We start from the raw sequence: 15,345 nt of genomic DNA, 5'->3' as shown, positions 1-15,345 counted from the left end.
TGACATGTAACCTCCGCCAACATCATGTATGTCTGACATGGAAACACCGCCAACCTCATGTATGTCTGACACGGAACACCGCCAAACTCATATATGTCTGACATGGAAACACCGCCAACCTCATGTATGTCTGACACGGAACACCGCCCACCTCATATATGTCTGACACGGAACACCGCCCACCTCATATATGTCTGACATGTAAACTCCGCCCACCTCATATATGTCTGACATGGAAACACCGCCAACCTCATATATGTCTGATACGAAACACCGCCCACCTCATATATGTCTGACACGGAACACCGCCCACCTCATATATGTCTGACACGGAACACCGCCCACCTCATATATGTCTGACATGTAAACTCCGCCCACCTCATATATGTCTGACATGGAAACACCGCCAACCTCATGTATGTCTGACACGGAACACCGCCCACCTTTATGTATGTCTGATACGAAACACCGCCCACCTCATATATGTCTGACATGGAAAAACCGCCCACCTCATGTATGTCTGACATGTAACCTCCGCCCACCTCATGTATGTCTGACATGGAAACACCGCCAACCTCATGTATGTCTGACACGGAACACCGCCCACCTCATATATGTCTGATATGGAAACACCGCAAACCTCATGTATGTCTGACACGGAACACCGCCCACCTCATATATGTCTGACATGTAAACTCCGCCCACCAGATGTCTGACATGGAAACACCGCCCACCTCATGTATGTCTGACATGTAACCTCCGCCAACATCATGTATCTCTGACACGGAACACCGCCAAACTCATTTCTGTCTGACATGGAATCACCGCCCACCTGATGTATGTCTGACATGTAAACTCCACCCACAACATGTATGTCTGACATGGAAACACCGCCCACCTCATGTATGTCTGACATAGAAACACCGCAAACCTCATATATGTCTGACATGGAAACACCGCCCACATCATGTATGTCTGACATAGAAACACCGCAAACCTCATATATGTCTGACATGGAAACACCGCCCACATCATGTATGTCTGACATTGAAACACCGCCCACCTCATATATGTCTGACATGGAAACTCCACCCACATCATGTATGTCTGACACGGAACACCGCCCACCTCATATATGTCGGACACGGAACACCGCCAACCTCATGTATGTCTGACACGGAACACCGCCAACCTCATATATGTCTGACATGGAAACACCGCCAACCTCATGTTTGTCTGACATGGAAACACCGCCAACCTCACATATGTCTGACATGGAAAAACCGCCCACCTCATAAATGCCTGACATAGAAACACCGCAAACCTCATATATGTCTGACATGGAAACACCGCCAACCTCATGTTTGTCTGACATGGAAACTCCGCCCACCTCATGTATGTCTGACATGTAAACTCCGCAACCTCATGTTTGTCTGAAATGTAAATTCAGCGACATCATCTATTTCTGGCCTGGAAGCACCGTCCACCTCATCTATGTGTGGCCTTAAAATTCAGAAATCGCCTTCACGCTTTATACATATTTGGGTTATCGGAACCTGCTCTTCGGCGCGACAAGGCAATGCTTTAACCACTAAGCTACCCCACCGTGCACACCCACTTACCAGATTAAGGTACTTGTCATCGTTGGTCTCGTCAATACGTGGATACAGAGGGCTGTTGTGACCGGTGTGGTCCTCCCAACTGCCGTGCAGGTCATAGGTCATCACACTGATGAAGTCCAAGATCCTAGGCAGCATCAAAACACAACATGATGCAGGACCAGAATAAAATTTGTTTATTTGTTTGACGCCACACCCAGCTATAAGACGGCGGTCTGTAAATAATCGAGTCTGGACGGGACAATCCACTGATTGACATTATGAGCATCGATCTACGGAATTTGGAAACGATGATATGCATCAACCAAGTCTACGGTGGCCCATAAAGGACATGGAGTCTGTTTTTTAATATTTTGATATTTCACTTACTTTTATCATAAGCTTTTGCAAATTAACACAATTTGTCATACAAATATGTGATTAATCATGTATTAAAACAACCGAAAACATGGAAAATGTACTTCCTAGTAGCTATTGAATCGCTGAAATGTGAAGCGAAAATACAGAAAACTAAAATGAAGATACAGAAAACTATTTCCACCGCGGTGAAAAGTATATCCACCGCGATGGAAATAGTTTTCCGTATTTCATTTTAGTTTTTGACATTTTCGCTTTTGTTTTTGACATTTTCATTTTAGTTTTTGACCTTTTCGTTTTTGTTTTTGACATTTTCATTTTAGTTTTTGACATTTTCGTTTCATATTTTAGCGATTCAATATCTTCTTATACATGATTTATCACATATATGTATGACAAATCGTGTTAATTTGCCAAAGGTAACGATAACAGTAAGTGAAATATCAAAATATTGAAAAACAGACACCATGTCCCTTACGGGCCACCGTACAAGTCAGAGAGCCTGACAAACCGATCCGTCAGTCGCCTCTTACAACAAGCACATTCGCCTTTTACGGCAAGCATGGGTTGCTGAAGACCTATTCTAACCCGGTTCTTCACGGGTCACCAGAATAAAGAGGAGCCAGGATCCGGCCATTACATCTACTTCTAAATACTTGCCAAGTCTACTTATTATTGTGTTAGTGACAACTCTGTAGGGACCATCATTTGACGTTCTTAGTTGGGTGGGTGAAGAATCTGTTGTTGTTATGTTTAAAAGTATATTTTCTAAAACAAATTTACCTGTAAATTAATCCCTTCACCCGATATGAAGGTCACTCACTCACTTATAACGTCTTCCCGACCTTGTGGCTTACATTCCTTACCGTGAAATTTCCGGGATTTCGTATGCAGTGTCAATGTTGGGTTTTCCCGCCGCCACGGCCGCCGTCAACATCAGTCGGGGTCTACCAGATTGCTGCGCTTCCACCACAAAGGCATCGTACACTGCCTGAAAAAATTCAATATTCATCAATTCCACTGCAAAGTCAAATGACTTCGAAAAAAGCAGTATTTCCAAAATGGATCAGACAATATAGCCTGTTTTGCGCCGCTCTCTTCAAAAGTCCAGTTTTATCATAGCGGCCCGTAAATATTCGAATCAAGTTCCCTCGTCATCTGGTTACTATGGAATCCTAGAAGGAACATTGTCACATAGTCACATTGTCACATTTTCGTGTTGTACAAAAACAAGCAAAAGAGTCAAAAGTAACCAAAAGCGCGACAATGCGACGACACGAAATATTGGTAAATCTTGACACTTTTTGCTTGCTTTTGTAAGGGCGACAACGCGAGAATGTCCCTTCCAGAATTCCATAGGTTATGGTGACACGCAATCAACCAAATATTTGAGCCATTGGTCACTAACGGCAAGCAACAGATGACCTATCTATTCGTTACCTCCAAGAAAACTCGTCCGTCTATCGATCAAGTTATATCCGAAAACACGACAAACCAATCCGAATGCGCGCATGACTGTGGGTACTTTGGTAAAAGAATCCCCCTTAATATTCTTTGCCAATATGCATAGTTTGTGTCAAACAGTACAGCAAATTGACATTCATAACTGTTTCATCATATTGAATAACAAGTGGTTGTAAATGGCAACCGTCAATATTTGGAACATATCCATGTAAACTTAGCCGGATGTGCTACAAGTGGACTATTTGTTTGACCGTTTGCGCGAAGACGGAACCACGTTGATAAAATGGCCACTTTTGGTACGAGTCGTTATTCGGCTTGTCCCGGAATGATCTATTCTAAACGGCTCACGTGTTACCTTAAGCATCTCGGTATAATGATGTTTATCCTCTGGTGGACTGCCTCTGTTTGCAGGATACTCCCAGTCTACATCCACGCCATCGAAATTGTTGTCTCGGACGAATTTGACAACAGAGTCGGCGAACTCCTTCCTCCCCGAGGGAGTGTGGGACATCTGATGGAACGGCCCCGACCCAAGATTCCAGCCCCCAACAGCAAGCAGGGTCTTCATGCTAGGATTGACTTTCTTCATCGCCATAAAACGTTCGAACCTGCATAGAAAATGTTAGTCTTTTGTATATACAGGTAATTACCGCATTACTGTGAGTGAGTGAGTAAAGGAGTGAATTAGGGACGCAGATGGGGGAGGGAGTTGGGTTTAATGCGGCATTGATCAGTGTTTCAGTTATATCTCAATGTGTCAGATTCATGTGGGAGGAAATACCGAAGTAAGGTCACCACTTTGGTGTAACACACGAGCTCGGGTGTTGCGCTGACATACATTGAAACATTATCATTATCACGACCAAGGACGCAACCCTACACAGCGAATTGCGGCGCCTTAGACTATTGGGCCACCTTAATTGTAAAGAAATGTAATATATATGATACTGCAAAGTGATGGGAGGGTAATACAAACATTTTAAAAGTGCTATAGATAAAATATATATGATAGAATAAAACAACGCAGAAAACGGTTCACAGAATTATGTTACTCTTTATAAATATCATTTGAATCTTTGAATCTGTCAAAATAAAAGTAAACCTGTACTGTCTACTGTTCGAGACAAATAGCGGTGGTAGTTGGTGAGTTTGGTGTAACGGCACCTTGAACAGTATTGTAACTTGTGTTGAAACTACCACCATGAGGAAACTCACCGGCACGCGTATGATGCTGGCAAACTAACCCGCGATAACAATTGGTTGCTTTGACCAAAATAAAGTTATCATTCTGTCGATCACGATTAAGGGTTTACAGCGGAATGTCCGAGATGGTTTCAGTCAATATTTGAGACACTATTACACTCACATTCCTTTGCTCCAAGCTGTGGACAGGTCATTCCATTCAAAAGCTTTGACCCTGTTGCCTAGCAAAGTGGCAAAGGCGTACACGTAGTGCGTGCAGAGGTTAGGGTTAACATTCTCCGGCGCGTATTTCCCCTTCCCAGGACGATACTGAGACCAGTTGGTGTAGTAACATACTCTCCTGAGCCCTGAACCTGTAACATGAAAGATGACATGTGTGACAGTTGGTGTAGTAACACACTCTCCTGTGCCCTGAACCTGTAACATGAAGGATGACATGTATGAGAGTTGGTGTAGTAACACTGACTCCTGTGCCTTGAACATATAACATGATGGATGACATGGATGACAGTTGGTGTAGTAACAGACTCCCTTGTGTCCTGAATCTGTAACATGATGGATGACATGTATGACAGTTGGTGTAGTAACACACTCTCCTGTGACCTGAACCTGTACCATGATGGATGACATGTATGACAGTTGGTGTAGTAACACACTCTCCTGTGACCTGAACCTGTAACACGATGGATGACATGTGTAACAGTTGGTGTAGTAACACACTCTCCTGTGCCCATAACTTGTAGCTTGAAAGATGACATATATGAGAGTTGGCATAGTAACACACTCTCCTGTGACCTGAACCTGTAAATGATGGATGACATGTGTGACAGTTGGTGTAGTAACACACTCTCCTGTGCCCATAACTTGTAGCTTGAAGGATGACATATATGACAGTTGGTGTAGTAACACACTCCCCTGTGACCTGAACCTGTAACATGATGGATGACATATATGACAGTTGGTGTAGTAACACTGACTCCTGTGACCTGAACCTGTAACATGATGGATGACATGTATGACAGTTGGTGTAGTAACACACTCTCCTGTGCCCTAAACCTGTAACATGATGGATGACATATATGACAGTTGGTGTAGTAACACTGACTCCTGTGACCTGAACCTGTAACATGATGGATGACATATGTGACAGTTGGTGTAGTAACACACTCTCCTGTGACCTGAACCTGTAACATGATGGATGACATATGTGACAGTTTGTGTAGTAAAACACTCCACGGTGACCTGAACCTGTAGCTTGAAGGATGACATATATGACAGTTGGTGTAGTAACACACTCTCCACTGACCTGAACACGTAACATGATGGATGATATGTATGAGAGTTGGCATAGTAACGCACTCTCCTGTGACATGCACCTCTAACATGAAGGTTGCCACAAATATAATCGTTGATGTTTGTATAAAAAAAATCCGAGGCAGAAGCAGGCAGAGTGGGCGTTGGCCAGATCATCATGATCGTTGAATTGGCGCTGTGCGTTAAAAACCTTGGACCCCTTTTGACCCCAGTAATATATTGTTTGACTGACGATTCGGCTGCTTCTTTTTATCTATTTTATGTTATTTCCGTTTTTCAAATTTAATTTTCATCAAGCATTAATGTTAAAATGTTAAAATATGGAAAGTTGCTATGCTGACTTTACTTGCCCTTTAAGCAAAATATTATCTTCTGATTTTTCAGATTGTTTTTTTTAGGTAAAACCTATATAAGAATATGGACACCTTAAGTAGATGATGGTCAATGGTATTATGAAATTGATGTACAGAAGTGTTTGTCATGACACAATTATCTCACCTTGGACAGCGTGCAGTGCCAGGAAGATGACTCCCGCCACGGGGAGCAGCAACAGGGATGCCCGGGGGATCATCTGGAAGACAAATGAAGATGAAAATATGGAATGATGAAGTGGCGTGGACTATATACCGGACTCAAGATAAATAAATATATAACCTAAGATAACGAAGATCATCTCGTGTCCTTCGTCACGAGGTCCTGTCTCCAGTGATTGTGTGACGTAATTAAAAACGACCAAACCCTTTTCATAATAATAATAAATCCATGGTACAATGAAGTATCATGAGCATGTGAAGATATGTGCTCCATAAAACCTTTTGAAATCTTTATTAAGGCCGTGAAAGTTGTAACCCTGATCAAACAACATTTGAGCATGATTCGTTGAAAGAACATGCTCACTTGTACCTAAAGAAGAGTGATTGTGTGACGTAAATTAAGACAACAAAACCCTTTCCATTGTACGATTCCGACTATATCATGAGCATGTGTTTATGAATAACTATCAAATAGTGATGATACCATGTGTTCGCTAAAAGGTTAGCATATCCCGCCCCACCGGTGCCAACCGTCACAAACACATTCAAAGGCAAGTCAGTTGTTCATCTGGAAAAACACACGGAAAATATGGTATAAGTTAAATTAGGGAATTGCGTCATTTTTGTCACTGTTGCGTCAAAATTGGTGTCTACCATCAACGTTTAGGAAAGCTTTCCTGAAGACCTTGAATATTGTAACCCTGAACAAACAACGTTTGCACAGGGGTCGTATGAAAAAAACTCTTTTAAATCTTGATAAAAAGATCATGCTTGCTTGTGAAAGGCTGGGGCTGCTCTAATATTGCTCGACAGAAAGGGAAGGTTGACTATTGAGAACTTAAAGCCACCACTCTTGCCATACAGTATCGTGAATATGTTTTGTCACTCAGAATCGTTTCTACAAATCTAAATATAAAACAGATGAGGCGGTTTTACTGGTCTTTTATATTTCTAGCTCAGGTGGGAATTGGCTATTTTACCATTACTGGACGATATTAGAGCATTAATACACCTGAAGCTTAAGTTTAACTTATTTGCCAAATTCCCTTGTTGTGATTTTGAATCTGAGCAGAAATTTTGACTCGCATGCATAAAGAAACTGTCCAGGTCAGCAGGGAGGGGAGCACAATTGGTTCCTATGGGAATACCCACTTCTAACCTAAATGTTCTGTCCACAAATTGTACATATATGTTATCATTGAGGAAGTCCAACATTTGACATAACGTTTTCTGAGTATGCTTGAGGTGACATTTGCCTCCTTTTTTCACACATTGTCCTGAACATTTGAAGATTCAGAAGTAACTATACTCAACAACAAAAGTTCCTGTGACACCAATATTTTAGTGTTTTTTTCAAATAAGTAAAGTTTGGTTTTCATTATTGTAGTACATGTATGGAATCAAGTCACAAAAACGCAACTGCTACAGAAAAGCATGCATTCCATGCAAAAGTTGACTTTTATGCAAGCCCCATGCATTTCACTACCCAAGAATTGGTATAAAAACACGTGCGTTAACGAGATTCCATATGCATTGTTTAGCATCGTGCTGACAACAACCACTCAGAAAAACAACAAAATTACGCAATTATTCAACATTACGAAATGCCACGCCTGTCCGAAAAAGAGCGTCCGCGAGCCATTGGTATGCTTGAAGCAGGATCGAGTCAATGTGATGTTGCAAGACAATTTAACGCCCAAAGAAACACCATTTGGTGTTTATGGCAACGTTGGCAACAGACGAATGCAGTCAGAGACCATCCTCGGAGTGGCAGGCCACGCGTAACCAATAATCGACGAGACAACTGGATTTGGAAAACACACTTACGAAATCGATTCCAGCCAGCAACAGTGACTGCAAGAAGCATCCCTGGCCCATGACGAATATCTTCACAAACCGTACGTCGCCGCATCAGATGTGCAGGGATTGTCGCCAGAAGACCCGCCAGACGTCCCATTTTGACAGAAAAGCACCGTCAAGCACGTCTACAGTGGTGCAGACAGCGTCTACGCTGGACGGTCATGCATTTGGGACAAGTTCTATTCACTGACGAGTCTCTCTTTCACCTCAGCCACAGCGACGGACGGATTCAAGTGTACCGACGTCGAGGTGAACGTTACGTCAATCATAGTGTCATGGAAGAAGATCGCTTCGGGGGCGGCAGCGTTATGGTATGGGGTGGGATTACAGCAAGACAGAGGACCCGTTTGAAAGTGGTAGAGGGAAATGGACAGCACTACCGCGACGAGATCATCGGCCCTGTTGTTCTACCGTTTTTGCATCGTCATGGCCCAGGCATTACCTTTCAACATGACAACGCCCGGCCTCATATTGCTCGACTTGTTCAGGATTCTCTTCAACAAAACAAGGTGAATGTCATCCCCTGGCCGGCTCGCTCCCCTGATCTCTCAACAATCGAGCACATATGGGATGAGATGGATCGGCGCCTTCGACGTCAACCACGTGTTCCACAGACACTCCAGGAACTTCGAAACATGCTCCAGCACATATGGACAGATATCCCACAGGTCTGTGTGCGACGCCTTGTCCATTCCATGAGGCGAAGATGTGTTGCTTGTATCGCAATCAGGGGTGGACACACACGCTATTGATTTGTAAATTGACATTTTGGCATGTTCATGGTTTTTATGAAATCACGCATTTTCTGAAGTCAGTATGGCAAACTAAACCATTTGAACACTTACAGGAATCTTTTATCTGTTGCAAAACGAAGTTGTTTCAGATTTGGTAAAAGACATAACTTTGCATTAAATCTTATTCAATGTCACAGGAACTTTTGTTGTTCAGTATATATCGATGGTCACCACATTTTGTGACAAATGCCCCATGGATCAAGGAATTATTTTTTTCTTAATTTTGTCATGAGGAATAGCAGTGTACAAAGTAGAAAAATCGAATCTTTTGACATAAATTAATTAGATTTCAAAACATTCAAGCATATCCCATGGCTTTTTGAGCATCCACAGGGTATGAATTCATTTTGTCTCAAACACGTTCTGTAAGAGTAAAGAACGCCCTCCCTTGACCTTAGAAGGATTATGGCCTTAGGCCTCTAGGTTTTATGAAAAAATATATTCATTTGTAGATGATGCACACTTAAACTGAAATATATAAAAGTAAATGTGATATTATAATTCCATACATTTCCTCAAGTTCAACGCATGAAAGATATTTTGTTAGTTTGTTGTTTAACGCCGCATCCAGCAATATTCAAGCTATATGACGGCGGCCTGAAAAAGGTGTCATAAAAGTAGAGTTTTCTTGATATTAGGAGACTGACCATTCTATTCCTACGCGATCATTCTTTTTCGACATTGTCTTCAGGAACCCATACTTTTAAGAGGCGACTGACGGAATCGGGTGGTCATACTCGTTGACTTAGAACGTGATAGCGACTGTGCCTCGAAGGTAAGCTGGCCGTTTTAACAAACACGTACTCTCAACCATCATCCCCGTGAAGATCCCGGTTAGAATTGGTTTTGTCGTAGAATTGTCGTAAGAGGCAACTAACGGGATCGGGTGCTCAGGCTCGCTGACTTGATTAACACATGTCCCTAGTGTATTTACTTTTTGTTCCCTCCAGACGTTCCACTGCCCACATGACTAAGCATGTATGAAACGATCTTGTAGATTTACCCTCTGTTTCATCCAGACATACCACCGCCCACATGTCTAAATCAGCTGTCTAAAATGTCATGTCAAATTACATTTCAATATCCATGGTTATTGTAAGAAGTAAGATGTGTTTGCTGTTTTACACGTCAGTCAGCATGTTCAAGCTATATTCTGGCGGCGTATGACGTAGGAAAAACTGCGATCGGATTTGTTAAAAGATTTCTTGATTCGTAAACCTTTGAGGAATTGGCTGTATTTCATTCTTGGTTTTGTCATGAAAGGTATTAACCTACTTATATTAGGATTTAGCTCATTCAACTGTCACGTATCCTGGCTCATTGCCTTGACAGGGATGATATATGTAGGTGCGCTCTATGTGTGCATAAAACCTATAGCTTAATAAGGCTACATTGTATGTTGCCAGATTTCAGTGTAGCTCGAGTCGCAACGCGTAAATCCTTGTGCGGAATTAAGATATTGTCTTTAGGCAGTTAAGGTAACAATATTTCTAGACTGATCTAGAAGATTACATGCTGTTAAATTACGTTTTAGACCGCCAAATGACTCTTCCTTAACCTTTCAAAACGTATCTCAAGTGAACCCGAACGTTGGAGAGATTCACGAGGAAAGATAATCCGCCGAGTTGCTGGTATTTTTTTTATATATTTTACCGATATATATTTTTTTAGAAAATATAACACAATGTGTATTTCCTGCTCCAGTGCACATTTCCAGCGCACCCATTCATGCATTCAGAAGCAATTTACAACACAGCAATCTTCTGACCACTGCGCTGAAACAATCTCCATTTTGGAACAATTCTCTGTCAAATCTCCAATCAATTTACGAGGTTCAAGGCTACGGTCGAGTTTCTGCAGCGCTGCTACTAAACCAAGAATTGCCCGCTCATATCTTGTATAGAAAAGGCAGTTTCTTGACAGTAACCCCCTGCTTACCATAATAAAATCATTATTTCAACCCTGTAAAAGCACCATCAGAGAAAACGTTGATTGTATCTCTGAAGGTCCACTCATACTATCATGTCAGCTGTATTGTCAAGTCTGGTTTATATATAGCATGCATAAAACAGATCGTCGTCTTTCGTCTCATCTGCGGGTCACCGTTCCCCCTAAGTGTCAGTAGAAGAAATCTACATTGCAAGTAGGAAGCCAGAAAAACCCGTTAACTCGAACTCCTTTAATTCAATCTAAGCCAAAATTCAGTTAGTCGCGAGCTCCATGTATTTCCGATGGTCTTAAATACTTTCGGTATTAATATATATTTGCATGCTAGCACTCAATACTATTGAAATATATTTAACCTTTTTTCCGTACATGTAGATTATAACATTAGGAACTTTTTATCTATTTCGAATCTTCGTGTATAATCGAGTTTCTGTTTATCACAGTAAAATTATAAATAACCAAACTGACATCACATACCATTTTCATTTTGTCTCATGTAATGTACCCAGAGCCCGGGCCTTTGGAATGACGCGCGAACGCTTTACCGACAGGCTAGTAGCAGTAGATACAGTGAATGTTTTTCCTAACACCAGTCGCTAATCGTTACATCAGAATTAAGATATGACCAGCGCGACAGTTAATGCGCGGAAAGCCAATTAAACGTCTAACGTTTACACATTTTAACATAAAGTGAAACGTTATGTAGAATATTTGTCACGACAGGGAAACACGACAGTGTAACTGTCATCCCATGATGGGTGTCAGTTACATAGAAACTTCAAACATGTTATTAAGCAAATCTTCGAACGTCACCTTGTGTAACCACAGAGGCACCTGTCATAGATCCATGGGGTCAATAACACACATTCGCACACATGTGCCTGTACGGTGTATGTCGGTATCCTTACCTGTTGCCACGCTGCCATAACCCAAAACTAAGCCGGTCACAGTAAAACACACGGGCAGAATGCATCACCCGGTGCAACCCCTCGCTCGTGTCACCGCACATACGGAATATGTATCCTTACGTCTCGGTATTCGTACTATGCATACAACTTAATCGTATTATAAAGCCGTACTGTGGATATAACATTATACATACTGCACCAGGTACAAGTCCCACCTCTATCCCATCAGTGCATCCCATTTGCGTTATTGGCATTATTTGATAACTTAAGACAAAATAAAATAATGATAGTTTGAAACATTTTCAAATGCTTTATTCCATATATTTTAATTATAGTTTGACCTAACCTGTGATATACGTGTCACATGAGTGTTGAAGTGAAGGATTGGCGTAACCTTTGACCCCCGGACCTAAGCACGGAGCCAGCTTAGTAAAACACCCTCCGGCACAGTTATATTTTATTACATTCAAATGGTCCGCTTTTTAAGAAAATGACACACGCATACCATCAGACAATGTGACAAACGGTCGAAACTGATGGCGTTCTTGTTATCCAAAACAGTCAGTGCCTATGTGTTAATAAACAAGGATTTCTTTTACACATATACAAATTAGTGTGTATCCTCACCTCGTGTTTAATTTGATATTAGAAGAAGCCATCGCGAGTAACACTCCTTGGCTGGAAGACCTAGTGTAACACGGGACCGAAATATGTCAAAATGAAAATTCCGTTCTTCACACACTAATGTTACCACTACCGAAAATAGTGTGTGCGAACAATACTGGGGAAACGTAAGCCCCGTAGGCTTAAGCAGCGATTGATTTAAGCGCTCGATGACTATTTTTATAGGAAAAGAAGCAGTGCTAGTTGTATTTTGTCATTAAGCACTGTCAGAGAGGCATAGGCTTACAGCCACACTTCCACGTCGCTAGTCAAGTTCCGACTAAAAGAGAGCATTCTCTATATTTAACCATCATGTGAATCCCTGTCAGACTGCCATGTGTAGTGTTACATTACCAACTATTTAGCCCGGGATACTAGGAAACCCGTATCAAATACATCACCATCGGATAACAATTTCTAGCCACCATCAAACATCGGTGTGTACTTTCTTTTGCCCAGCAGTTTACGTATACGCCCAGGCAGTGCTCAGGCGTACTATTCCAGTCTCTTGATGTCCTCAGACATTTCCTTTAAACATACTCGAAATAATAACAGGCACATGCCAAATATTAGTCCCAGTCAACAACCTATTGAAGACCCGGATTAGAGTAGGTTTTCAGCAACCCATCATTGTCAACAGAGGCGACAAGCGGGATTGGATGGTCAGGCTATCTGGCTTGGTTGATGCATATTATCGTATCCAAACTGCATAGATCGATGCTCATGATATCAGTCACTGGGTCAACTGGTCCAACTGGAATGTTGCTGAGTGTGACGTTAAACAACAAACAAACACATTCAGCAAACACAACGCATCATGTAAAGAGAGACTACGTACTTTAAAAGCAGCTACAGTTACATACAAAAAACACAGTGAGTGAGCTTGTAGAAATATCTCAGCAATATCGGAAGGGGGTGGGGGGTGGGGGGTGGGGGATGGGGTGCAGAAATAGGCTTCACACATTGATAGAACCTGGGCCTTCAGTGTGACGAGTGCACTTTAAGCACGAATCTACTCTTCGCCCCGAAATCCTTTTGCTCACACATACATATAGCACCAGTTGATAAGGATTCGGATGATATATATATATATATATGTACATATACCTAGCTAAATGCCCATGAACACATGTCAGTCTCACGCCCACAGATAGTCCAACACAACCCCTATGATTGACTGGTAAGCAATGTGTTCTGTTCACACTAACTCGCATTGTGATACTGATCCACCATGGTAGCGTATTCTTTATCGAAACCACTGAATGTTTAAAACAATAACATATTTTCCTCCTACAAAACGCACGCGTGTCATCATGGCCGCATATATTGGAAAACATAGCAACCTAAATGCAACAGGTAAAAATGCCTTATTTCGATGGAACAAGTGATAGTTTATACAAATATATGAAACATTACACTGTTCTACTTACAACTGGTGTCCTTGCACTCCTTATCAGGCGAAGATTGTTCCCGAATACTCCTACTCAGGCTCGATGACCGTTGACCAATACCCAGCCTGAAGGCTCGTCTTGGGAGAGCGATAGACTTGGTGAAGACCTACCTACATGAAGACCATCAACAAAAGAGGTTTTCAGTGTGCAGTCTGTCAACGATCGAAAGGCTGTTTAGACTTGCTTGCGTAATGCTATGGTTTCCAACGTCTTATCTCTGAAGACTGCGGTCATAGATTATCTCCCAAAGATAGGAACTGGTGCTGCGGGCTCGGCAGTTATTGTAATGTGATAGAATACGAATAATCGGAATGTAAATTGACAGTGTGCTTCCGACTGCTCGAGATGGAAATGGTATTTCAGAAGGCTTTAAATGCACGAAATGTAAGAACATGTTTTAAAAAATGTAAAGTGAGTTTAACAATACATAGATGTAATCTCTGTCAAGGGTAACATGTCATATGAAAGGAAACAGTCCACAGTAAATATGAGAGGCTACAATCAAGAGTGGTTGTATATTCACGATGCCACCCGGTGTCCGGGAAACGGCTGAGCAGATTCTGCCATACAATTGGCATGACCGTTTGATATCAATACACTAAAATTCATCTTGATTTAGGTTGATGAGCCATTTCTGCGAACGACAGAATTGACATTTTAGTGTTAAACCCTTTGATATTCTTGCTTAACAAAACAATCTATCAACCAACCTGAATGATTGCCTTGTACGATTATCAGCAAGTGTGTGAAAACTGTGCAAAAAGTTCATTTACATGACGATATGAGAACTAGCTTCGATCTGAATATCTTACGTTTAGTGTACAACAATGGCTATCTTATTTCCAAGATACAAACATGCTGCAAACAAAGGATATAACATTAACTTTACATTCATCAAAACCCGACAAAACACAACGTATGCTGTGAGTACTATGCATCTATGACAAGTATCGTATCACCTATGATTTAGCCACTACCAAAAACGTATGATGTCATCGCTGAAAATCCGTTGACCCTAGCACCTATAAACAATGTATCTAATCATCTCTGTAAATCCGTTGGTACGTGTGCCTACAAACAACGTATGTTGTCATCACTGTACATCCGTTGCTACTAGCAACTGCAAACAGCGTATGTTGTCATGACTGTACATCCGTTGCTTCTAGCAACTACAAACGACGCATGTTGTCATGACTGTACATCCGTTGCTTCAAGCAACTACAAACAACGCA

The 15,345-nt window shown here is 41.7% G+C and overlaps 1 protein-coding gene across 1 annotated transcript in view; it reads right to left on the bottom strand.

Moving 5' to 3' along the window:
• LOC124134341 (probable chitinase 10) overlaps window positions 1-14,331 on the bottom strand; it is a 55,016-nt gene extending 40,685 nt beyond the window's left edge. The window contains exons 1-6 of the mRNA XM_048392860.1: window positions 14,093-14,331; window positions 6,456-6,528; window positions 4,807-4,996; window positions 3,796-4,048; window positions 2,843-2,967; window positions 1,623-1,746 (exon numbers count right to left, since the gene is read on the bottom strand). Coding sequence (XP_048248817.1) covers window positions 1,623-1,746; window positions 2,843-2,967; window positions 3,796-4,048; window positions 4,807-4,996; window positions 6,456-6,528 — 765 coding nt within the window. The 5' untranslated portion in view covers window positions 14,093-14,331. The remainder of the gene's footprint in view (window positions 1-1,622; window positions 1,747-2,842; window positions 2,968-3,795; window positions 4,049-4,806; window positions 4,997-6,455; window positions 6,529-14,092) is intronic.
• Window positions 14,332-15,345: the final 1,014 nt, after the last annotated feature.

Source organism: Haliotis rufescens, unplaced genomic scaffold (assembly GCF_023055435.1).
Source record: "Haliotis rufescens isolate VD_foot unplaced genomic scaffold, xgHalRufe1.0.p SCAF_11, whole genome shotgun sequence".
Lineage (NCBI taxonomy): Eukaryota > Metazoa > Mollusca > Gastropoda > Lepetellida > Haliotidae > Haliotis > Haliotis rufescens.
Note: the sequence above shows the minus strand (reverse complement) of the source record. Positions and strands in the feature narration are given on the sequence as shown.